This window comes from Nelumbo lutea, chromosome 1 (assembly GCF_056320005.1).
Source record: "Nelumbo lutea isolate HS-2025 chromosome 1, American lotus-T2T, whole genome shotgun sequence".
In the NCBI taxonomy this organism is placed as follows: domain Eukaryota; kingdom Viridiplantae; phylum Streptophyta; class Magnoliopsida; order Proteales; family Nelumbonaceae; genus Nelumbo; species Nelumbo lutea.
Window position 1 is genome coordinate 21,355,533 of NC_142684.1, and position 27,131 is coordinate 21,382,663.

A 27,131-nucleotide genomic window follows, 5' to 3' on the forward strand; every position below is an offset into this window, starting at 1 on the left:
ACTGTCCTCTCAATTTCCTTTCCACGTTTCAATTTTCGTTTTCTCTGGCCCAATTGAGAAAAAACCGTATTCGGATCCATTTCCACGTAACGAAGCGAAACTCTACATCTACTTGTAGGCGCCGTCTTTTCGTGAGTTTAACAGTTACCATCTTCTCTCTCTCTCTCTCTCTCTCTGTCTGCGAAATGATCCACCAGCCATTACCGTCTCTTCTGATTCTTCAGGGTTCGTGAGAAAGTATTAGAAGAAGGGAGTAGAAATACGAAGATGGTGGTGATGGGATGTTGTTGTTTCCATCAACCTCACCAGCTTGGGTGCTTCCTCGTCTTCGACATGAACCGGTTTGCTACTGCTGGCGTAGGGAAAGGTTGCCCGTTAAAGCTTCATCTCTTCTCTGGGTTCAGCAGGGAAAGCAGAGTCGTCGGATTTGGGTTTCTTTTACATAGAAAGGACGGGTTTGGGCTTAATTTCGTCGCCCCAGCTGGGCTCTCTAGCTCCTTTTCGTTGCATATCGGCTTGGACACTGAGGTGATGATTCGGAACTTCTTCCTTGCTTATCATATTGACTTTTCTTCTTTTGATAAGTAGATTTGAGGACCAATAGTAGGAAGATCAAGTATTTAACACACGCACACACACACACACACAGAGTTTTGGTCGTGTCGGTTACTCAATTAGACGTGAAGTTGGTAGCTAGAAAACTCCCATCTCTTATAATTGGAATTCTAATCAAATGGGAAGATTGATCCTTCAAACCATTGAATTATAGGCAGTTCAACTTCCAGTAGCACAAAGGTCCATTTATTTGTAATCATCTTATGAATCAATCCTAAGTGAGTCAATAGTAAAATATGAACCCTTGGGTTTTGTGTGGTGAAAATTATTTTTGCACAATTTGGGTGAAGTAACAGTGTCATAGTAATAAAATAGTTGTGTTGAAGTGTTTAATCCTTTGGTAACACCTTTTCAGAAGACTTATTATTCTCTTGCATTTTCTGTTGCTATTTTATTAAGCGATAGAATGCTTGTTTTTCTGCTTTATTCCTAATACCCTTATGTATCAGCAGAGGCATCTATTTATTCCCTGAATCTTTCTGGTTAACTTATTTGTGTATTGGTTTTTGAACGCTTTTTGCCTTTAGTTTTGGTATAGCAGATAAATCTACCACTTATCTTTCTCCATGTTGATAGATGCTTTTTAAGGAGCATTATCTTCTCCAGGACTAACACATGTTTTTTCTTTTTCTTCTTTTTTTTTTTTTTTGAATTTTGGGTTAAAAGACCTTACAGTCTCAAGATTTATCCCAGTTTTCTTGGATTGGTCCCATTCCTGGGGACATTGCAGAAGTTGAGGCATATTGTAGAATTTTCAGAGCTGCTGAGCAGCTTCACATTTCTATAATGGACACATTATGCAATCCATTGACTGGAGAATGTACTGTTTCATATGACCTCCCTTCAGGGGAGAAATCATTGCTGGAAGATAAGTTAGTAGCAGTGCTTGGCTGCATGGTGGCTCTTCTGAACAAAGGAAGGGCAGAAGTTCTTTCTGGGAGGTCTGCTTCCATGAAGTCCTTTCAAGTTGCAGATGTAAATTCCTTGGAAGATAATCTTCCACCACTTGCCACTTTTAGAGGTGAGATGAAAAGGTGTAGTGAAAGTTTGCACATTGCCCTTGAGAGCTATTTGGCACCATCTGACAGCAGAAGTGTTGATATATGGAGGAAAATGCAGAGGTTAAAGAATGTTTGTTACGATGTTGGTTTTCCTCGTAGGGATGATTATCCCTGCCAGACAGTGTTTGCAAACTGGAGACCTGTTTATTTATCCACTACAAAAGAAGATTTGGCATCCAAAGATTCTGAAATAGCTTTCTGGAAGGGTGGCCAAGTAACAGATGAAGGTTTGAAGTGGTTAATAGAGAATGGATACAAAACTATTGTAGATCTTAGAGCAGAAATAGTCAAGGATGATTTCTATCAAAAGGTTCTTGAAAATGCCATCTTGCAGGGGAAAATTGAAGTGGTAAAATTACCAGTTGAGGTTGGGACTGCACCTTCAGTGGAGCAGGTGGAGAAATTTGCATCTTTCGTTTCTGATGTCAATAAAAAGCCACTATATCTACATAGCCAGGAAGGAGTTTGGAGGACTTCCGCTATGGTCTCAAGATGGAGGCAGTACATGGTCCGATCTCATTCCCAGTCTGTCATGAACCACCGAAGCATTTCCAATGAAAATGTGTTAAAAAGTAAAGAAAGAAAGGCAGACCCACAGAAATCATCAGAAGTAAAAAAAAATATACCTCTAGAAAATACAAATGGTTCACTTCTCGAAAGCTTGAGTGGCACCAACAGTTCCAATGAAATATCTTGTGAAATAGTTTCTTTGTCCCAGGAGAGCAAGGACAATTGTGGCAATGGTACCTGTAAAGACCTTATCTTTTCCGAAGATACTACACCAACACAAGTGGCTACTGTCTCTAGAGATAAGGTAGGATCTACTGAAAGCTTCTGGAGGAAAATTGATCCGTTAAAGTCTCAGATCCCAACCTGTGATGTTTTCTCCAGATCTGAGATGTCTAGGTTTTTGGAAATAAGGAAGATCTCACCTCCCACTTTTTTAGATTATGAAGGGATTGGATCAAGGTCATCACCGGTCTCCAGAGAGTCATGTGCAAAGATAGATCAGAAAAGTGAAATTAGCGAGACTTCCTATATATCAGAGCTGGAAAAGGAAGGAAATTCAAGAGGGACATTTCATAATAAAATTTCATATTTAGAGCCAAAAAATTCTTCTAGCAATGGTGTTTATCTGGATGGTGATACATCTATTTCTATTTCTCCAAATGTGAATGTATCTGCTAAAGTGGGAAGGCATGATGGGATTGAGAACAAAACTTACACCAGTGCAAGTGATAACCTAGAAAGGAATGTTACATCCACAGCTATTAAAGTGAACTGGGAGAACAACTTGTCAAGTAATCTTACATCAACAGATGTTAGGGAGGATCAAATGGGCAATGGCAAAGCCACCACAGCTTCAGTTAGTGATGACACGGAGATTGTTGAGGGGAATATGTGTGCTTCTACAACTGGTGTTGTAAGAGTGCAATCAAGAAAGAAAGCAGAAATGTTCTTAGTCCGCACAGATGGATTTTCTTGCACCCGGGAGAAAGTAACAGAATCCTCCTTGGCCTTCACTCATCCCAGTACCCAGCAGCAGATGCTCTTGTGGAAATCAACGCCAAAAACTGTACTATTGTTGAAGAAGTTGGGTCATGAGCTCGTGGAAGAGGCTAAAGAGGTATCTTGTATATTTTTACATTCTGGTTGAAAGGACTTTTAACTTGTATTAGGAAATGATATTTATGGACATCAAAGAGTATTTTTTTTTGTAATTTTTTGAGTAAAAGGTATGGTATTATTATATATTAGATCCACTAAAATCATGTACAGCCAGAAACTATACATCAGCAAGGAGAGCTATAAAAAACTGATAATCTCCCCAATCACAAAGTATAATCCCAAAATGTTCTTTGCATCAAGTAAATATAGTACCAAAATTGAAAAATTCATAGTGTGGAATTCTCCTAAACAAGTCTCTAGCTGATAACCAAGAATATGTAGTCGTCACGGCCTGATGTAACAACTCCTCACTCCTATTTTCAAACACCCTCTGATTTCTTTCTCTCCAGATTACCGAACTAACCATAGATGGAATAATGCTCCAGAGGATTTTCCACTTCTGATTCAAACTCACCAACTTCCAAGATCCAAGACTTCAGCAACTCAATAGACTTCTTGTCTGACAATAATGTTATATGTTGTTTCAACTGTTCCCAAGATTTAGAAGATGCTTATGGTTTAGCCTGCGAGTAATGGTAGGGATAGAAGAATAGAAAAAAAAAATGTTTGGAGATATGAGAAAGCTAGAAACATAAGAAGAATGGCAAAAGGAGGTGGTCGTAATCTGACATCTAGTTTGTGTAAAATTAGTACTTTTACTCTAGGTAAATGGCCAGTCAGTATGGATTGTGGTAAATTATTCTTTATGATTCTATTAGCTACTGGAAATAATTAACTATTAAAACTATTCAAGATTATTGTTTTTTTATTGGAAACTGTAACTTCATTAATGAATTTTCAAAATACAACTTTCAACCCCTAGTAAAGGGGTTGAACCACAACACTGAATTACAATACTACCCAAAACATATTCCCCCTAACAGTCCCTTGTTTTGCTAAGCTATTCACTAGTCCATTAGCTGATCTTCTTGTCCAGTTAAAGCAAGCACCAATCTCCCTTGTTAGGCTGACAATTGCCCTTAACAATTGTCTATGTGTCCATGCTCCCATACTACCTGACTCCAACCATCCAATTACCAACTGCGAATCCCCTTTTATTTTGACTTGTTGTAGTCCCGACCGCTTAGTGTATCTTACACCTTGTAGTAATGCCATGACTTCTGCTCTCAAAGAGTCACCCACTCCTTTTGGGCCAGAGAACAATGCTAAAATTCTGTCTTCTCCATCTCTGAAAACACCCCCTATACCTGAGGGCCCTGGGTTGCCTATAGAACTTCCATCAAAGTTCAACTTCACTCTATTTTGTATTGGCGGTGTAGGTGTTCAAGACTGCTATCAGTCTTGATCACTAAGAAACTTCAGGTTCGAAAAGAAGAGAAAGTGAAGAAGAAAGAGGAGAAAGAGTAGTAAGAGAGCAGTAGAACACAGGCTTTGAAAGGAAGGACAGAATCTCAATGTTCTGCCGCCGCCACTTCACTTTAATGTTTACATGTTATGCTAGTTACATGAAAGGACACATCTGCTCTTGGTGTTTACATCATAACACATAACAATATAAAACTGAAAAGTAAATAACAACTAGAATAACAGAATAACAGATTGACCATCAGCTATGACTAGATACATTCTACCCTACGGACAAAGTGGGACCACAGTTGTGGGGCCCACATCAGTGTTCTCTACACTTCCCCTCAAGTTGGGAGTAAATGTTCATCATTCCCAACTTGGATAGATCCGCTTCTAGCTTCTTTCTTGATATGGCTTTAGTGAGGATGTCTGCTAGTTGCATAGTAGATGTGATGTAAGGGAGGCATACTTCTTGAGATGAGACCCTCTCTCGTACAAAATGGCGGTCAACTTCAATGTGTTTGGTTCTGTCATGCTGCACTGGATTATGTGCTATATTAATGGCTGCTTAATTATCACAATACAACATCAGGGGCTTCTCATACTCAATACCCAACTCCTCAAGTAGAGATCTTAGCCATAGGATTTCAGCCACTCCATTGGCCATGGACCTGTGTTCTGCTTCAGTACTAGACCGGGAGACAACACTTTGTTTCTTACTTCTCCAGGAAACAAGGTTTTCTCCCACATGGGCACAATATCCTGAGGTAGACCTTCTGTCATCAACACTCCCAGCCCAATCGGCATCCGTATAGACCTCCACCTTCATGTGGTTGTTGTTCTTGAATAGTATACCCCTACCCGGGCATCTCTTTAAGTAGGCTAAAATTCTTTCTGCCGCAAGAAGATGTGTGATTCTAGGAGAATGCATGTACTAGCTGACAACACTTACAACATAAGTAATATCTGGCCGAGTGAGGTAGAGATATAGGAGCTTTCCTACCAATAGCTGGAACATAACTTTGTCTTCAAGAAGCTCCCCACTCTCTGCACTAATTTTGTGGTTCTGTTCAATTGGTGTATTTGCAGGCTTGACACCTAACTTTTCAGTTTCTGCCAACAGGTCTAGGACATATTTCCTCTGAGAGATAAAGATCCCCTGTTTGGATCTAGCAACCTCAATACCCAAAAAATACCGGAGTACACCAGGGTCTTTCACCTCAAATTCTTGATGAAGGAGCTGTTTAAGGGACTCAATCTCATGGCTATCATTCCCTGTGACCACAATATCATCAACATATACTGCCAGTAGTGTCAAGGAGGACTCCACCCTCTTGATGAATAGAGTATGATCTGACTGGGCCTGTACATAACCAAACTTCACAAGGGCTAGTTTGAATCTATCGAACCAAGCCCTAGGTGACTGTTTCGAACCATACAAAGCCTTGTTTAGCCGGTAGACCTTTTCCTGTTTTTGCATCATAGAATCCAGGAGGCAAACGCATGTAAACCTCTTCCTGCAGATCTCCATTCAGAAAAGCATTTTTCACGTCCATTTGGTATAAAGGCCAAGTGTGACTTACTGCAAGGGATAATAGGACTTGAATAGTGGTCATCTTGGCTACCGGGGCAAAGGTCTCCAAGTAATCTATGCCATAAGTCTGTGTAAACCCTCTTGCAACTAACCGAGCTTTATACCTCTCAATGGATCCATCTGCATTATGCTTCACAGTAAATACCCATCTGCATCCAACTGGTTTCTTTCCTTTGGGCAGATCAACTACCTCCCAGGTGTTATTTTTCAATAGGGCATCCATCTCAACCTGCATTGCATCTTTCCATTCCGGGACGGATAGCGCTTCTTGCACTGTTCTTGGAATAGGGTCATTGGAAATGGAACTAAGGTAGGACCTGTAGGTAGGAGATAGGCGATCATAGGGTAAAAAATGGGAAATACAGTGGGCTGTAGATGTGGTACAATGTCGTTTCCCTTTACAGACTGCAATCGGAAGGTCAAGGTTATCTGTAGGAGGTGAAATGGCAACAATAGAGGAAGTCTCTGTGGGTCCTGGGACTATAATACCTGGACCTGGAGCTGCAGATGAGATTGGAGCTGGCCTGGACTGTTGATGATCGGGGTCAACTTGTCAACACCGCCTATGATAGACCCTCAACTCCTGATCCCTCTGACCATCCTCACCATTGTAGCTCCCCCTCAACTCCTGATCCCTTTGACCGCCCTCACCATTGCAGCTCTCATCACCCAATGGAATAGGTAAAGGAACTACCCCACTCCCACTGTTCTCCCCCTGAAGACAAGGACTCAAACCCCACTCTCACTGCTCTCCCCCTGAGGAGAAACCCAAGGATAATAGGGTGTCTCCTCAAAGAAGGTGACATCCATGGAGACAAACTTCCTCCTTGAGACAGGAGGCTTTGGGTTCGAACTTGAAGTGATGGGGTCCGAGAAGCTGAACAAAGCAGGTACAACCGAATGTTTTAAGGGGAATAGAAAACAAGTCATCACGTGGGTGTAGAAGAGAAAAAGGAGATCTCATATCAAGGACCCAGGAAGGAATTCGATTAATAAGATATACCGCCGTGAGAATAGCATCACCCCATAAGCGGATAGGAACATTGGAAGTAAACATGAGACTTCTAGCCACTTCCAAGATGTGCCTATTATTCCTTTCGGCAACTCCATTCTACTGAGGTGTATGAGGGCAAGAGCTCTGGTGGATAATCCCATGATGAAGAAGATAAGATGTCAATGGTTTAGCAATGTATTCCTTTGCATTATCAGATCTGAGAACTTTGATCTTGGCATCAAATTGGGTTAGGATCATTTGGTGAAAGTTTTGGGTCAGGGCAGGAACCTCATCTCGTGAACGCATGAGATAAACCCAAGAAAAACGGGTATGGTCATCAACAAATAACAAGAAATATCTTTACCCACCCATGGAAGGGATGTGATAAGGTCCCGAAACGTCAGTATGCACAATATCAAAAAAATTATCACTCCTTTTATTACTCAATAAATAAGGCTTTCTACAATGCTTAGCAAACTCACAACTTTCACACTGCAACTGAGACAACTCAATAGACTCAAATAAAGCTGGAAATAGACTCTTTAGAGACCGAAAGGGCAAATGACCTAATCGGTTATGCCAAAGCATAACCGGACTCACACTCTGAGAAACAAAAGACATCTTCTCTACTGACTCTTCTTGACGGAACCTCTCCCTGAGCAGATAGATCCCATTTGTCTCACGGCCAGTCCCAATCACCTTCTTCACCTCCAAGTCCTGAAAAACACATTGGTCAGGGAAGAAGGTTACTGGGCAGTTCATATGCTTGGTAATACTACTGACTGAAAGAAGGTTAGTATCAAACTTAGGAACATGCAAGATAGATGACAGGGAGATAGTATCTGATAACTTGATGTCACCCTTCCCAGAAATAGGAACCAGGGAGCCATCAGCAATTGATACTTTATCCCTATCAGAAGACAAATGGTAAGTGGTAAACAGTGAAGGCAAGCTAGTCATGTGATCGGATGCACATGAATCTATTACCCAACAAGGTTCAGTAGTACCTGGAGCTGAGGCATGGTAGGCTGAAGCTCGAGTACCTGAATGTGCGAAGGCAGATGTGGCAGGGGCTGATGGTGATTGCGGTGGTTGAGCTGAATTTCCAACTTCCTTTTCTAACTGTATTAGGGCAGCCCGAACTGTAGCTAAGGTCTCTAAAGATGTTCCTTTTGTGCCAGATGAGGATGTTGAATCAGTGTTCACGGCCACATGAGCAGTGCCCTTCTTGCTTCTCAACTTCGCAGGAACCAAGTGAGGATGCAGTTTCCAACATGTTTCTTTTGTATGTTTGGGCTTCTTACAATGTTCACATACCATATCCTTCTTGTCTTCCTTCCTCTTGTCCTTCTCTGAATCACCCCTTGATTTGGGTGTGATTGCTACAAAGGCTGGTGTGGGGGGCTGAGGTTGCATCATAACTTTCCTTCTGGTCTCTTCACTGTGTACGAATGAGTATGCCTGAGAGAGAGTCACACTGTCTCTAGTCAAAATCTATTGCCGCACAATATCATACTCCGAATTTAGGCCTGCCAGAAACTCAAATACCTGGTTTGTCTCAACCTACTTTCTATATATCTGTGCATCTTTGGGATTCTCCTCCTCAAGAGTCTCTAAGTGATCAATCTCACGTCACAGGGACTGCAAGGTAGAGAAATATATTGAAACCAGTCTCTCTCCTTGTTTAAGATTTTTCACTTCACATTTCAATTCATATGCTCTGACAACATTAAGGGGTTGGGAATAAGTTTCTTTCATAACATCCCATATCTCCTTAGCTCTTTGCCCACAAGTAATTTCGGCTAATATGAGGCTGCATAGAATTACACAGCCATGTCATAACCAAGTAGTTTTCTTGGATCCACTTGGTATATGTCGGGTCTCCCTTGGGGGGTTCTTTCATATCTCCCAAGAGGTACCCTAATTTACCTCTTCTCCCAATAGCCATCACGACTGATTGGGCCCATTCCAAATAGTTTGATCCATCAAACTTTATGATTGTAATCTGACCACCCATCTCAGAAACACTACCATAACTGATGTTCCCAAAGCTGCCTTCTGCCTGATTTTTAAACTCCATTTCTGTCAAGTCTCAAAACAGCATTTGGACTACCAATCACAATAAAAAAACGGTATAGGCCTGATCTGTATTAATAGTGTATGTGCACAAAACTGGGATAACTCTGATCTGAAACCAACTAGCCAGCACAACAGTAGTTGTCCGTAGAGCTCTAACCCCTTAAGAGAGTTCGAAAACCCCAAAAGACTCTGAAAAACAGCTTAGAAGTAGGTCTGATATGCTTGGCAGAGTTAGGGTTTTAATCAGTCCTTAAAGTGAACAATTCAGTTGCACAATCCAATCAGTACCGTATAGATAGACTTGCAGTAGGGTTAATAAGAAATCCTAGAATCTGATCAATGCTAACAATAAACTTGAGGACAGCTCTAGGTAGATCGCAAGGTTCAGTCTAACACTAGGGCTTGTCGCAAGATCACTTTCAAACCCTAGAGCAGAGAGAAACAAAGTTGAGACAGTTCGGCCCAACAGTAGGGTTTGCTGTAAATCCCTAGTGAATCGAAGAGAGAAAACCCTAGAATGGTTCAGCCTCCCTCTCCAGATAGGTCCAACCTATCTTCTCTGATAGAACTTCTCTTAGAAAATAAATAACTTACAAGGAAAAATTGTTCGTTGCCTTCTAAGGTTACCCGAACCCTAGTCTTCTCTGATCCTTCCTGACCATCAACACTCTGCAACCCTAACAGGCTTCCAACAGCTGCTTGCACTTCTGGCGATCTCCAAGAATCAGTCTGCGAACTCCTCCTTTTCATCCTCCAGTCCTAGGAGATTCTCATGTGGTCGGCTGGTATTAGACTCACATGAGAAACCCTAACTTGGCTTTGATACCATGTAGGTGTTCAAGACTGCTATCAGTCTTGATCACTAAGAAACTTCAGGTTCGAAAAGAAGAGAAAGTGAAGAAGAAAGAGGAGAAAGAGTAGTGAGAGAGCAGTAGAACACGGGCTTTGAAAGGAAGGACAGAATCTCAATGTTCTGCCGCCGCCACTTCACTTTAATATTTATATGTTATGCTAGTTACATGAAAGGACACATCTGCCCTTGGTGTTTACTTCATAACACATAACAATATAAAACTGAAAAGTAAATAACAACTAGAATAACAGAATAACAGATTGACCATCAGCTATGACTAGATACATTCTACCCTACAGACAGAGTGGGACCACAGCTGTGGGGCCCACATCAGTGTTCTCTACAGTCGGAGACCAAAGTTCCTGTATCACAGGTTTTAGAGAGGTTGTACTTTCCACAACACCCCAATTCCTATAAATATCTTCAGCTGAGAAGTCTTTAAACACATCAATTGTTTTCAACCAGTGAATAATCTTTATAGTCACTCCTACAATTTTCTCCTTGGATCTAACCATACTTTTAAAAATATTGTTATTTTCTTTCTTCCCAAACTGACCAAAGCACTGCTGCTCGTGTAGCTCTCCGCATAATTCATGATTATTGTGCTTGACTATGTTTACATCTAAAGCAATTAAAAACTGTCACTGTGGTAGCTATCATGCAAATCACAACTCAAACAAATTAATTAGAGGGCTATTAACTGAAGAACGAGCCTAATATTTAAGTGCTTAAATCTCTCTGAAACCCTCTACAACCTTTCTACCATCTTTAATCAATAAGAAAAAGAGTATAAAATAGAGAAATCGGAATAGCTTAACAAGTATATAGTTATACTACAGAACTAATCACAACATTCAAAAGGAAAGGCCCTATTATGGGCTCTATAGGAAGATAAAAATAAAACAACAATATAAAAGAAAGCCCTCAGACAAGAGGGTTTCTCCTTCAAACACAGTATTAACTTCCTACTTAGAAAAATGGGTAAATAAACTTTACCTCAAATTTAAAAGTTTCCCTTGTATCTGTTAGTAATAAATCAACTCTAATTTAGTTTCCTAACTCAAGTAAAAGATCCAAACCAATGGTTTTCAATAAGTTAGATTGGTGTGGGTCTCATTGTTTTAGATAAAGTGGGTTATTAATAACAAATCAAACCTAATTTAATCTCCTAAATCAAATAAAAAATCGAACCAAAATCTTCCATATGGATAATGGTTTCCAAACAAAATACGAAGGTATGGTTGTCAGTTGTCCTATACTCAGTACAGGATGGTCATTAACTAATTGCTTAGAATAGGGAACTCTCTAAAGCTTATATGGAGTTTGGACTAGTTGGCTTTAAATAATAAACCATATGTCCACTCCACTCCATTTTAACTCCTGTTATTAAAGGTCCTTGTTTGCTACTTTGCTTTCTTTGGCTGTATCTGTCTGTACATTTCCTTGATTAACGAAGGCTACATATGCTTTTGCAATTCCTATTAAACTTCAGGAGAGGACTGAAATTGTAAAGCCACAATATGGTTGCTAATCAAGGGAAGTTTGGTGGTAGACCAGGTGGTGATTATCAAACATACTGTGGAATTCTATTCAGACCTCTATTCATCAGGCTATGTATGTCATGATGTGCATGCTCAAGATTTTAGACAGAATTTACACTAAGAATTCAGCTGTCAAATATGGGTATGTCACTCAATTTCCAAGTGTTCATGTAACATAATGATTGGGGAGAGAATGGATGTCCCTAGTTATGGGCGTCATGGCCTAAAACTGAGATCATAAATGAACCATATTGGAAGATATGACAAGGATATATCTGGACAAGGTTTCTGATATGGATTATGGAATTTATGCTAAAAATTTATGTACCAAACATCATGCTTCACCTTTATATGGGTATGTAGGTATTGTAGAGATTGATATAAAAAATGAGGATTGATTTGAGAAAAGATCTGTTGAGAAGGAAGAGATATGGGGAGACTTGCTTCCTGGTGGGTTTTCTCTGGTATTTTACCAGAAATCTTGGAAGTAGAGAAAAGTGATTCAATTTAGGTGTAAGATGATTCTTGCAACCAAGGTGGATTTAGAGAAAGCCTATGACCTAGTAGTTTGGCAAGTGTTGTTGCAAACAAGGTGGATCAGTTGGGGTGTTATCCTAGTTCATTACTCAATTCTTATTAATGGAGTGGCAAAAGATTCTTCCTAGCCAAACGTGATTTGAGATAGGGAGATCCACTATCCCCTTTTCTTTTCACTATTTTGGCAGAGGTTCTAAGTATAGGTTGGTGATAAAATCAGATCTATACGGTTTGATTAGGGAGTGGAGAATTGAAAGAAATCAAGTGGTAGTTTCCCACCTCCAATTTTCTAATGATACAATTGTATTCTATGAGGGTGTAGATGTGGATACGGTGAGAAATCTAAAACTGTTGATTGATGAATTTGTGGGACTGACAGGCTTGACAATCAACTGGGGAAAAGTGGGATTTCAGGAATCAACATGGAAGATAGGGAAATGCAGAGTTTTGCTGAGGTTCTAGGTTGCGAGATTAGAGATTGGCCAATAGTTTACCTAGGTTTCCCATTGGGAGGAATTACATTTCGTTTGAGAGGGGGGGGGGATTACTCTAATAAGAGCTACACTAGCAAACCTTCCTATTTATTTCCTTTCCACCTTCTGTGTCCCAACTAGGATTGTAGGGCAGTTAGTGAAGTATATGAGACTTTCTTTGGGAACCAGGAGAGGAAAAAAAGGATCACCTGGTAAAGTGGGAACAAGTTAGGAAACCTAAGGAAGAAGGGGGTTTAGGTTTAGGGAACATTATCCTAAAAAACACGTCTCTGCTAGGTAAATGGTTGTGGAGATTCCCCTTTGAGTGAGGTTCTGTTACAAGGTTATAGTAAGCATTCATGGGTTGGAAGGTAATGGATGGGATATTAAACTTGCTATCCACTCCTCCTCTTTGTCTTCGTGGAAAACAATTCATGAAGTCTACCAAATCTTTCTTAACTATATCAAGTATGATGTGGGAAGGGTAGATAAAATTCATTTCTGGGAGGACCTTTGGTTGGGGCCAAATCCACTTAACGACCATCTCCAAGTTGGGAACCTCCTCTTCAACTGGTTTAAACTAGAATTTGGGGCTTAGAAGGGTGTTAAGGGAAAATGAATGTTTGTCTTTGATTCTTCTACTTGGAACCTTAAAGTAGACTTTTTGGACTCTTCCATTGAGGATTCTAGAATTTGGTTGACCTCTATTGATGGCCTTTTTACTTGCTCATCTTTCTTTAAATCCCTCACCTCATCAAGTTCTCAAAGGGGTGGACTTCCCAGTTAAAGAAATTTGGAGTAAGCCTATCTCACTCAAAATTCAACTTTTCTACTAGAAAATTTTCTTGGTAAGGCAAATACTTGTGACATGCTGCAGAGAAGAAGGCCTTTTGTTTGCCTCTGTCCTCACATGTGCTTCCTTTGTAAGGGTAACGGCAAGAATTCATGTCATTTACTTATCTCCTGTCCTTTTGTGATGAGAATTTGGGAGTTTTTTTGTTCTCTTTTTGGCTGCAGGTGGGTCCCGCCCAAGATGTGGAAGGTCTCTTCAACCCTAACTTCTTATGGCAACCAAAGGAAAGGGGGAAAGTGCTTTGGGGAGCCACTAAGGTAGTGTTCTGGGAAGAGAGAAATAGCAAAATCTTGTTGGAAAAGAACTGAAGTTTGGAAGAGGTGATAGATGGAATAAAAATAAAGGTAGTGTTCTGGGTGAAGACTTTGGATATTTTCAAAACCCTCTCAGTAACTGATTTCTTTAGAGCCTGGACTGAAATAGCACAGTCATCAAGAACAAAGTACAGAATCAGGATGGATTGGAAACCCCTAGAAGGCAATAAAGTAAAACTAAATTTTGATGGATGCTCTCTTGGAAACCCAGGTGTGGTTGGAATTGCGGGGGGGTATTAGAAATTCAGATAGGAGGATATTGGCTATCTTCGCAGGACCAATTGGAAGGCTGAACTGATGGCTTTATTGCAAGGCCTCAGATTAGCTAAGCAGTTGGGATTTAGGATGATTGAGGTGGAAGGAGATTACAATTTACAAGTAGCCATATCCTGGCGTAAATCCAATAGGAATATTCCTTGGTCCCTAAAGTATATTATAAGGGAAGTGAAAATGATTTCAGAAGAAATAGTGGCTAAATTTAAATGGGCTAGAAGGAGTGAAAATGGTTTAGCTGACACCTTAGCTAAACAAGGGGCTATGAGGCAAGGACTGTTTTGGGCATCCTTGTAATCTGGAATAGCAAAGTGGGCTAAAAAGTTGTACTTATCATTTCTTCTTCCAAATTTTAATAAAATCATTTTTCTACTGATCAAAAAAAAAAAAAAAAAGAAAAAAGATTCTTGCAACCATATGATTATGAAATTTAGGCTACATTGTAGTCTTGTTAGTTATTAACCTAGGAGTGAGCTGTGAAGATTACAGAATTGGAGTCTAATCATTTCTTAGTGAAACAACTAATTTAATAGCATAGTTTTCAAGGCGCCAAGGTGACCCTAGGTGATAGGGGAGCGCTTAGTCACCTAGTCACTTAGGCGCCCTGCCTAGGCATCGCCTAGTGTCTCAAATGTAACCTTGCTTCTCCTAGTGTTTCAAGGTTTGTGTCTCAGAAATAACCTTTCTCTTCCTAATATTTCAAGGTTAGTGTCTAAGAAATACTCATCGCCTAGGAAAAGAAGGGTCTAAACCTTTGTTTTTATCATAGAAAATGAAGAAAAAAATCAAAAAATAAGGAGAAGGGCGGAGCACCTGTTTTTCTTCATTTTCTATGATAAAAACAAAGGTTTAGCCCCTTCTTTTCCTAGGCGATGAGTATTTCTTAGACACTGGAGCACCTGTTTTTGACTCAGAAAAGATAAAGCAAAAGCCCTCAAAAATGATTAAGGAGAACAAGGGGCAAAGCCCCTATTCTTGTCTCCAAGAAAAGAATGCAAGAAAAAGATTGAAAATGATGATGGTGATGAAGGGCGGAGTCCCTGCTCTTGTTTCAGGAAAAAGAAAATTAAAAAAAGCATCAAATGAAGAAGGCTAAGAAGGGGCATAACCCATGTTTTTGTTCCAAAAAAAAGGAAGGAAAAGAATCAGAAATTTAAGAAGCAGAGAGGGTTATTTCCTATCTCAGAAAAAAGAAGGTGCTGATGGCACAAAAGAACTTACTTGCAATCAATTGGTGTTCCTTGTTTACAAGGTGAAATCATCTTCCAGTTGGTCTAGGTCTTCACTCTTCAAGTCTTCGAAATCTGTATTGTTTGAACCCTAACAAACTAAGAATCTAACAAATACATGTTGGTTTATAAAGTAAAAAAAGAATGTTATGGTGTATCACTGTCTATTTTAATATTATGAGCTGAAAGTATAAAAATATAAAAATATTGTAAATAATGTAAAGTATGATATAAAAACTGCTTGGAATTTGGGCAAGGTGAGCAATGAAAAGTGCTTAGTCGCCTAGATGTTGCCTTCACAACTATGTTTAATGGCTTGGTGAGAAGATGAAATTTGAGGTATTTTGTTATCAATATGCTTGAATTCAATGAACAGATTACATTTTGTGATTCATTGTAGATTCTTGGTAAAATGTATATATTAGAATAAACTCTTTACAGGAGTCTTTATTTTTATCACTAGAAGGGATAATCCTTCAAGAAAGCTTCATCTTGCTCATTTGTTCTCTAGGCGGCATCTTTCTTGTATTACCAAGAGAAAATGAATGTCCTTGTGGAACCTGATGTGCATGATATGTTTGCAAGGATTCCGGGATTTGGATTCATTCAGACATTTTATAGTCAAGATACCAGGTACTGACACATCACGCTATCAGAAGGCAAAAGCACCGAAGTAATATTATAGTATTATTCTTAGGAAGTCTTTTGCTTAACCATGTCTGTTATACCTTGATGCAGTGATCTTCATGAGAGAGTCGATTTTGTGGCTTGTTTGGGAGGAGATGGGGTTATACTCCATGCATCAAATTTATTCAGGGGAGCTGTTCCTCCCATTGTATCTTTTAATCTTGGATCACTTGGATTTCTCACTTCCCACTCTGTATGTTCCTGGCCTCTATCTTTTGAATCTCAATTTGACCTCTTTTCATATACTTATCCCTCAGATAATATTCCTTTATGTAACAGTTTGAAGGCTATAAGAAGGACTTAAGACAAGTTATTCATGGAAATAATACATCAGATGGAGTTTATATAACACTTAGAATGCGCCTCCGCTGTGAAATCTTCCGAAATGGTAAAGCAATGCCTGGGAAAATTTTTGATGTCCTGAATGAGGTTGTTGTGGATCGTGGTTCTAATCCTTACCTTTCTAAAATTGAGTGCTACGAGCATGACCACCTTATAACAAAAGTAAGAGCTGTTGAATGTTATTTGAACAACTAAAGGGAATTACCTATTTATAGTTCCACCCTAGTTTTTATATAGTTAATGACGTTGTGCTATGACATATGTTACATCTTTCTTTTGTAATTTGGATTTTGGACCTGCTTTTTATTTCTTTTTTTCTTAATTTTAATTATGACATATTGTCACCCAATATGATGATTAATCCTGCCTATATATATTTTTTTTGATAAGTAATGAAAATTTTATGAGAAAGTAAAAAGTAGTGTTACAATAAGAGCACAAAACAGAGGCATGAGGTGTGATCTCCATTATAACATCGGTATTACAATTGAGCCACAAATAGATTAGAGTTTAGACTTACGCATCCCCTTGTTTTGCAAAATAATCAGCCAACCCATTTGCAGACCTCCTTTCCCATTGGATGATAGCTTAGAACAAGAGCTCAATTTTCCGAGAACCTTCCGGACAATAGCTTAGAACAAGAGAGAGCTAGAATCTGGTCCCTAATTCTGGAAAACCTATTGGACCCAGCCCTAGGAGTGGAGAAGGTTGAATATAGAGTGAACCACCCCATCACCCAACCAGGTGATGGGGTGGATGTTAGGTGGCTGAATCAGGAGGATAAAGAAGAGTCAGAAAGAAATAGAAGAGTGGAAAGGAAGAGTGAAGGAAGTAAAGTATATTTAAGGAAGAAAGGAAAGCAAAGAAGAAGAAAGCAAAGTGAGCTAGAGAAGCTTAAGTGCGGAATTAATTATGAGAAGAGGGAAGAGGGGAGCCTGAAAAGAAAAAGAGGGGAACAATAGGCAGCCATTGATAAGGGGTCTTAAGTAGGTTGAAATGAAGATAGTCAGCTGGAATGTAAGAGGCCTTGGAAGTGCCAAAAAGAGGAGGATAATCAGGAACACTCTTAGAAAAGAAAGACCAGATCTGGTTTTGATCCAAGAAACCAAACTATCAGAGCTGAATAGAAGGTGGATAAGAAGCATTTGGGGAGCCATGGGTCTAAGCTGGTCATATGCCCCATCATGGGGAGCCTCAGGAGGGATTTTGACCATTTGGAGAAATGAGGAAATGGAATGTGTGGGGAATTGATTGGTAGATACTCAGTCTCCTTAAAAATTAGAAGATCCTCAGATGGGTGTGAATGGGTGGTAACAAATGTATATGGTCCTAACTCCTATAGAGACAGGGAGGCCTTTTGGGAGGAGTTAAGTGCTATTAGAGGAATTTGGGTAGGGGCAAGAGTCTCATGCCTAGAGACAGAAAAATCTTTCCATCTTCTTCTCCATCAAAGACTGGTAGGGCTGGTTTCGATCAGTTCTCGAAGACTGGTTTCAGATGGCCTTTGCATTGGGCTGCATGCAAAGACGTGGAGTTGCAATGTGCGGTGCAGTCCCCTTCAGGCCGGCAACTCCCAAGATGTGCACGAGTTTGTGCGGATGCAGGGGAGGAAGCGGAAGTTGGTTGGGTGGCTTGCAGTGAGGAGGGGGTTGACGGAGAAGACGATTCTGATGACTCGACCAGTCTAGACAGTGTACCGGAAGAGATCTGGCAGTTAGAGGAAGTGGAAGACACGTTAAATCTAGAGCGTCTCTTTACAGAAGAGGCAGGAAATGGAACCAATGTTGGTGAGAAGATCTGATCTGATGGAGGAGAGGAGGTCAACATAGCAGAGTATAGACAGATACATGGGGAAGGATATCTGTTCTCACAACGAGAAGCTCCTTTGCCGAATCAGTATACTAGGCAGGATGTTTGTAAGGAAGGTTATGGGGCTTCTCAGCGGCAAAACAGGAACACTTCAGCAAGGAGTAAACACAAGGGTACAGAAAGTAATTCCTGTGGCGTACATCTGAAAGGAAAGTTACCAGCCCAGACCCAACTCGAGGAAATAGAACACACTCACAAGCCAATACAGGGAGTGACGGATTCCACTTTCAGTCCCTGTAACCCTCCCTAGATTCAGCAAAACTCAGGTATCTGTGTCCATTCATTTTGTGTTACTAATGATTGTCTCTTGCATGCTGTGCCAGATCCCATTCCCATTCCAGGGGATGAAGCCTGTGGTGGAGAAGGGGAAGCGAAGGAGAGGAAGAGAAGTGGTGAGGCTGGGGGAAGAGGAGGGCCAGGAAAGAAATGCAAGACTTTGGGAAATCTTTAGGAGATTAGTGGATGAGCTTGGGGAAAATAATATACAGAAGGAGAGGGAAGGTGAATTAAATGTAGGAAATGAGGTTACAGATGCAGGAGGATGTGAAGGAATAAATGAGGAAGGAGGCTCTGAAGAGCAAGAGGTTAGGGAGGTGAATAGTGAGGACACTATGGCAACCTTTGTGGGGAAACTGGGGTGAAACTTGAAAGATCCAAATGATCTCAAATTTTTTCTGCAAAAGAAGGGAGGGGGGGGGTAAGGTGAGGAAGAGGAAATTAATGAGGTTGAAAGATTGATGAGGGATATTGGAGGGGATAAGAGTGCAAGTGTCAAAGGGGATAGGAGGAAGGGGGTTAAGTAATGAGTCTCTGGGATTGAGGGGACTAGAAGTTCAGGACTGTTATCAGTCTTGAACCCTAATGAATCTCAGGATCGAAGATAAGCAGAAAGAAAGAGGAGAGAAGAGAAAGAGGGAGAAGAAGTAGTAGAACACAAGGGTTGAAAGGAGGAGCAGAAGCATCATGTTCTGCCGCCGCCACTTTAATTAATATTTATAGGTTATGCTCATTACATGGAAAGGACAGATCTGCCCTTAGTCTTTACATAACAAATAGAGTAAAACAAAGACTGAAATAAATAACAACTGAAACAACTAAATGACCAATAGCTAACCCTAGGCAGACTAGAATATCTTCTACCCTACGAACACAGTGGGACCGTAGCTGTGGGGCCCACTTCAGTGTTCTCTACACTCCCCCTCAAGTTGGGAATAAATGTTTATCATTCCCAACTTGGATAGATCTGCCTCTAGCTTCTTCCGTGATACAACTTTAGTGAGGATATCTGCCAGTTGCATATTGGAGGTGATGTATGGGAGACATACTTCTTGTGATGAGACCCTCTCTCGTACAAAGTGTCGATCAACTTCAATATGTTTAGTCCTGTCATGCTGCACTGGGTTGTGTGCTATATTAATAGCTGCTTGATTATCACAATACAGCATCAGGGGCTTCTCATACTCAACGCCCAACTTCTCAAGTAGTGATCTCAGCCAAAGAATTTCAGCCACTCCATTAGCCATTGACCTATACTCAGCTTCAGCACTGGATCGAGAGACAACACTTTGTTTCTTACTCCGCCAAGAAACCAGGTTACCTCCCAAAGAGCACAATATCCAGAGGTAGACCTTCTGTCATCAACACTCCCAGCCCAATCGGCATCTGTATAGACTTCCACCTTCATGTGGTCATTGTTCTTGAACAGTATACCTCTACCCGGGCATCTCTTCAAATATGCTAGTATTCTTTCTGCTGCTAGAAGGTGTGTGGTTCTAGGAGAATGCATGTACTGACTGATAACACTAACGGCATAACTGATGTCTGGTCGGGTAAGGCATAGATATAGGAGTTTTCCCACTAACCGCTGGAACATAACTTTGTTTTCAAGCAGCTCCCCACTCTCTGCATTAATCCTGTGGTTCTGTTCAATAGGTGTATCTGCAGGTTTGACACCTAGCTTTCCAGTTTCAGCCAAGAGATCTAACACATATTTCCTCTGAGAGACAAAGATCCCCTGCTTAGATCTAGCAACCTCAATACCCAAAAAATACCGTAGTGTACCCGGATCTTTCACCTCAAACTCTTGATGAAGAAGCTGTTTGAGGGACTCAATCTCATGGTTGTCATTTCCTGTGACCACAATATCATCAACATAAACTGCAAGTAGTGTCAGTGACGACTCCACCCTCTTGATGAATAATGTATGATTTGATTGAGCCTGTACGTAACCGAACTTCCCAAGGGCTAGTCTGAATCTGTCGAACCAAGCTCTAGGTGACTGCTTCAAACCATACAAAGCCTTATTGAGCCAACAAACTTTCTTACCTGCTTCTATATCATAGAATCCAGGAGGCAACTGCATGTAGACCTCTTCCTGCAAGTCCCCGTTCAGGAAAGCATTCTTAACATCCATTTGGTACAAAGGCCAAGTTTAGCTTGCTGCAAGAGATAATAGAACCCAAATGGTGGTCATCTTGGCTACCGGGGCAAATGTCTCCAAGTAATCTATACCATAAGTTTGAGTGAACCTCTTTGCAACTAGCCGAGCTTTGTACCTCTCAATGGAACCATCCGCATTATGCTTCACAGTAAATACCCACCTGCATCCAACTGGTTTCTTTCCTTTGGGCAAGTCAACTAGCTCCCATGTATTATTTTTCAGCAGGGCATCCATTTCAACTTGCATTGCACCTCTCCACTCCGGGACTGATAGGGCTTCTTGCACTGTTCTCGGAATAGGGACATCAGCAACAGAGGTGAGATAGGACCTGTAGGAGGGAGATAGGCGATCATAGGACAAAAACTGGGAGATGCAGTGGGCTGTAGATGTGGTGCAATGCCGTTTTCCTTTACAGAGGGCAATGGGAAGGTCAAGGTCATCTGCAGAGGGTGAGGTAGCAACAATGGAAGGAGTCTCTGTGGGCCCTGGGACTGTAATATCTGGACTTGGAGCCGCAGAAGAGATTGTAGCTGGCTGGGACTGCTGATGACCAGGATCAATCTGCCTGCATCGCCTATGATAGACTCTCAACTCCCGATCCCTTTGGCCACCCTCGCTACTACAACCCTCATCATCAACTGGAATAGGTAAGGGAACAGCCCCAAAGGTATTAACCCTGTCCTCACTGCACTCCCCCTGAAGAAAAAGACCCAAATCTCCACGCTCACTACTCTCCCCCTAAGGAGAGACCCGAGAATAGTAGGGTGTCTCCTCAAAGAAAGTGACATCCATGGATACAAACTTCTTCCCTGAGATAGGATCATAACAACAATAACCCTTTTGAGTTTGTGCATAACCAAGAAAGATGCATTTGGAGGCCTTGGGTTGAAACTTGGAGTGATTTGGACCAAGAAGCTGAACAAAACAGGTACAACCAAGTGTCTTGAGGGGAATAGTGAACAACTCCTCATTGGGGTATAGAAGGGAAAAAGGAGGTTTCGTATCAAGAACCCGAGAAGGAATCCGATTAATAAGATATACCGCCGTAAGGATAACATCACCCCAGAAGCGAATAGGGACATTGGAGGTAAACATAATACTTCTAGCCACCTCCAAGATGTGCCTATTCTTCCTCTCTGCAACCCCATTCTGCTGAGGTGTATGAGGACACGTGCTCTGGTGGATAGCCCCATGATTAAGGAGGTACGATGCCAATGGCTTAGCAAAATATTCCTTTGCATTATCAGATCTAAGTACTTTTATCCTGGCATCAAATTGTGTTAGGATCATTTGGTGGAAGTTTTGGGTCAGGGCATGCACCTCATCTCGTGATCGCATAAGATAAACCCATGAAAAACGGGTGTGGTCATCAACAAATAGTAAAAAATACCTGTACCCCCCCATAGAAGGAATGTGATATGGCCCCCAAACATCAGTATGCACAATATCAAAAGAACTATTACTCCTTTTATTACTCAATGAATAAGAGTTTCTATAATGTTTAGCCAACTCACAACTTTCACACTTCAATTGAGATAACTCAACAGACTCAAACAAAGTAGGAAACAGACTCTTCAAGGACCGAAAAGATAAATGACCCAATCGGTTATGCCACAACACAACCGGACTCACAACTTGAGAAACCAGTAACTTCTTATCCACTGACTCTTCCCGACGAGAACTCTCCCCGAGTAGATAGATCCCATTCGTCTCACAGCCAGTCCCAATCACCTTCTTCGTCTCCATGTCCTGAAAAACACATCGGTCAGGAAAGAAAGTTACTGAGCAGTTCAAATGTTTGGTAATGCTACTGACGGAAAGGAGGTTAGTATCCAGTTTAGGAACATGCAAGACAGAGGACAAGGATATAGTATCTGACAGTTTGATGTCACCCTTGCCAGAAATAGGGACAGGAGAGCCATCAGCTATAGATACTTTATCCCTACCAGAAGATAAGTGATAAGTAGTAAACAGAGAGGGCAAGCTGGTCATATGGTCAGATGCACCTGAATCTATTACCCAACACGGTTCAGTAGTACTTGGAGCGGAGGCATGGTAGGCTGAGGCTCGAGTACCTGAGTGTGCAAAGGCCGATGTAGCTGGAGCTGATGATGACTGCGGTAACTGAGTTGAACTGCCAACTTCCTTTTCCAATTGTATTAGAGCTGCCCGAACTGCAGCTAAGGTCTCTAATGGTGTGCCTCTCGTGCCAGATGAGGATGCTGAATCACTAGTCGTAGCCACATGAGCATTACTCCTTTTATTTCTCAACTTTGCTGGGACCAAATGTGGATGCAGCTTCCAACATGTTTCTTTTGTGTGTTTAGGTTTCTTGCAATGCTCACACACCACATCCCTTTTATCTTCTTTCTGTCCCTCTCTGAATCACCCTCTGTTTTGGGTTTGACAGCTACCAAGGCAGGTGTAAGCGGCTGAGGTTGCATCATGACTTTCCTCCTGGTCTCTTCACTGTGCACTAAGGAGTATGCCTGAGAGAGGGTCACACTATCTCTGGTCAAGATCTGTTGCCTCACAATATCATATTCTGAATTTAGTCCTGCCAGAAACTCAAACACTCTGTTTGTCTCAATGTGCTTTCTATGTATCTGAGCATCTTTGGGACTCTCCCACTCAAGAGTCTCTAAGTGATCAATCTCATGCCACAAGGACTGCAAGTTAGAGAAATAGACCGACACCGGTTTCTCTCCTTGTTTAAGGGCATTCACCTCACATTTCAACTCATATGCTCTGGCAACATTAAGGGGTTGGGAGTAAGTCTCTTTCATCACATTCCATATCTCCTTAGCTGTCTTTGCCCATAAGTAATTTCGGCTGATATGGGGCTGCATTGAATTACAGAGCCATGTCATAACCAAGTAGTTTTCTTGGACCCAATTGGTATACGTAGGGTCTCCCTTGGAAGGTTCTGCTATATCTCCCAAGAGATACCCTACTTTGCCCCTTCCCCCAATAGCCATCATGGCTGATTGGGCCCATTCCAAGTAGTTTGATCCATCAAACTTTACGGTTGTAATCTGAAAACCTGTCTCAGAACCACCACCATAACTGCTGTTCCCAAAATTGCCTTTTGCCTGATTCTTAAGCTCCATTTCAGTCAAGAACCAGAAGTATCAAATATTAGGGTTACTACAGTCAAAACCAGCACTAGAAATCCCAACAACAGTCACAAAATCAGTAGAGAACCAATCTGTGCTCACGATAGATGTGCATGAAATATATATAAGATTGATCTGAAATCAATAACCACACACAACAGCAACAGTCCGAACTGTTTTCACCCCTTCAAAAGTGTTTGAAACCCCAAAAAAAGACTGAAACACAGTTTGAAGGGCAATCTGATATGCTGAAGCAAATTCGAGGTTTTAATCAGACCTAAGAGCCTTACGGATAAGGTTTGTATTAGGGTTAATATGAAACCCTAAAACTGATCAATGTTGAGGAGAATTCTGGGGTTTGCCGCAGGAATAAGATCACAAGTTCCGGCCTAATACTAGGGTTTGCCGTAGGGATAGGACAAAACCCTAGAGAAACCCTAGAGAATAGAGAGATAAAACCCTAGAGTAGTTCGGCCACCCTTACTGGATAGGTCCAACCTATCTTTTCTGATGTTACTTCTCTTAGAAAGTAAAAAACTTACAGTAGAATGTAGTTCGCTGCCTACCAAGGTTACCCGAACCCTAGCCTTCTCTGATTCTTCCTGATCACCAACTTGCTACAACTGTGATACTTCTTCAAACAGCTGCTAATCCTCTGGAGATCTCCAAGAACCAGTCAACGAACTCTGCTTTCTCAGTCTTCCAGCCTTAGATGGTTCTCATGTGGTCGGCTGGACTAGGCTCACATGAGAGAACCTGGCTCTGATACCAACTAGAAGTTCAGGACTGTTATTAGTCTTGAACCCTAATGAATCTCAGGATCGAAGATAAGCAGAAAGAAAGAGGAGAGAAGAGAAAGAGGGAGAAGAAGTAGTAGAACACAAGGGTTGAAAGGAGGAGCAGAAGCATCATGTTCTGCCGCCGCCACTTTAATTAATATTTATAGGTTATGCTCATTACATGGAAAGGATAGATCTGCCCTTAGTCTTTACATAACAAATAGAGTAAAACAAAGACTGAAATAAATAACAACTGAAACAACTAAATGACCAATATCTAACCCTAGGTAGACTAGAATATCTTCTACCCTACGAACACAGTGGGACCGTAGCTGTGGGGCCCACTTCAGTGTTCTCTACAAGGGGAAAATGAAGAAGAGAGCAAAATGAAAATTGTCAGTTGGAATATTAGAGGGTTGGGTAGTGCTAGGAAGAGGGTAGTGATTAAAGAGGCAATTAAAAAGATAGACCCAGATGTAATTATGCTTCAGGAATCTAAGAGAGTAGACTTTGATGTTAGGTGGGATAGGAGCATTTGGAGAGCTAGGGGGGTTAGCTGGGCTACCTCACCTTTGTGGGGGTCTGCAGGGGGATTAATAACTTTATGGAAGAATGAGGTGTGCATAGCAATGAAGGAATTGATAGGCCAATTTTTAGTTTCGTTGAAATTTAACCAGGTGGAGGATGGCTTTGAATGGGTGTTAACAAATGTTTATGGACCTAATGATTATAGAGAGAGGAGGATTCTCTAGGAAGAGTTGGGGGATATAAGGGGATTGTGGGAAGGACCATGGTGTTTAGGAGGCAATTTCAATGTAATTAGGTTTTTGGAAGAAACAAATAATCCTAGACAGAGGGTGACTACGAGCATGAGGAAATTTAATCAATTTGTGGAAATCTTTGAACTCAAAGAGATTCATTGGCCCGTAGTAGCTATACTTGGTCCAATTTACAAGTGAGTCCCATTTGTTCTAAGTTGGACAGGTTTCTATTTACAGTGGATTGGGAGGAACATTGGGGGAGCTTGGCATCTAGAGCACTTCCAAGAGTAACCTCAGACCATTGGCCTATTATGATTGGTGAGGAAGAGTTGGGAAACACAAGGCCTGCCCCGTTTAGATTTGAGAACATGTGGCTACTCCACCTGGTTTTTATTAATAAAATCAAGGATTGGTGGTTAGAGAGTAGAATGGAAGGGAATGAGGTTCCATAAGAAGTTACAATTCTTGGTGGTTAGAGAGTAGAATGGAAGGGAATGAGGTTCCATAAGAAGTTACAATTCTTGAAGGGTAAGATCAAGTAATGGAATAACTTAGAATTTGGGAGGTTGGAAGAAAGAATGCAAGCAGTGATTGCTCGATTGGAAGAGTTGGACGTGAAGGAGGGGAGGGAAGATATTATGCAAGAGGATAAAGAACAAAGGTGGAAATTGTGGAAACAATTGGAGGATGAATTGATTAAGTAGGAAATTAGTTGGAAGCAGAAGTCAAGGTGTAAGTGGTTGAAGGAGGGGGATAGGAATACAAAATTTTCATGTTTTGGCAAGTGGGAGAAGAAGGAAAAATTTTATCTCAAGCTTGGAAGTGGAGGGGATACCCTTATCTAATCAGGGTGAGATTGCTAGGGAGTTTGCAAACCACTTTAGATCCATATATAGAAAACCCTTAAGTAATAGGGTATGGATTGAGGGGATGGAATGGCCAAGATTAAGCTCAGAAGATAGGGAGTGGTTGGAGAGAAGATTTGAGGTAGAGTAGGTAAAGGAGGTAGTATTCTCCATGGATAGATCAAAGGCTTTAGGCCTAGGTGGTTTTACGATGGCATTTTATCAGGATTGTTGGGAGGTCTTGAAAGAATAGTTAGTGACAATCTTTGAAGAATTTCACAGAAGAGGAGTGATTAATCCGGGGTTGAATTCCACATTTATTGCTTTGGTTCCCAAGAAGAGAGAGGCAACACATCCAAGGGATTATTAGACCTATTAGTCTATATAAGATCATTGCGAAGGTCTTGTCCCTGAGGATTAGACAGGTGCTCAATACCATTATCTCAAATAACCAAGGAGCTTTTGTGAGGGGAAAGCAAATAACTGATCAAATCCTTATAGCAAATGAGAGCATGGAGGACTTTAAGAAATCTGGGAAGAAGGGTGTGGTCTGTAAGCTAGATCTGGAAAAAGCTTATGATTTGGTAGATTGATCCTTTTTGCTGGAGGTGATGACCAATTTTGGATTCGGAGATAGATGGTGCAACTGGGTTTTGGGGTGTATTCAGACTTGCCACTACTCTATTTTGGTGAACGGAATGGTGGTAGACTTCTTCCCAGCATTGAGGGGAATAAGACAAGGAGACCTTCTTTCTCCTTTCTTGTTCACCTTGGTTGCTGAAGTGCTAGGGAGACTGATCTCTAAGGTAGATTCTAGAGGGCTTATAAAGGGGTGGAGAGTTGGCAGGGAGAATAAACCACTTACACATTTGCAGTTTGCAGATGATACGATTCTTTTTT

At 41.1% G+C, this 27,131-nt stretch overlaps 1 protein-coding gene across 3 annotated transcripts in view; it reads left to right on the top strand.

Moving 5' to 3' along the window:
* Nucleotides 1-27,131, top strand: part of NADK2 (NAD kinase 2) — a 61,229-nt gene continuing 34,098 nt past the window's right edge. For all 3 annotated transcript variants that reach the window (XM_088977679.1, XM_088977701.1, XM_088977690.1), the window contains exons 1-5: nt 1-528; nt 1,282-3,303; nt 15,904-16,025; nt 16,131-16,272; nt 16,359-16,583. In XM_088977679.1, the coding sequence (XP_088833805.1) occupies nt 268-528; nt 1,282-3,303; nt 15,904-16,025; nt 16,131-16,272; nt 16,359-16,583 (2,772 nt within the window). In that variant the 5' untranslated portion in view covers nt 1-267. The remainder of the gene's footprint in view (nt 529-1,281; nt 3,304-15,903; nt 16,026-16,130; nt 16,273-16,358; nt 16,584-27,131) is intronic.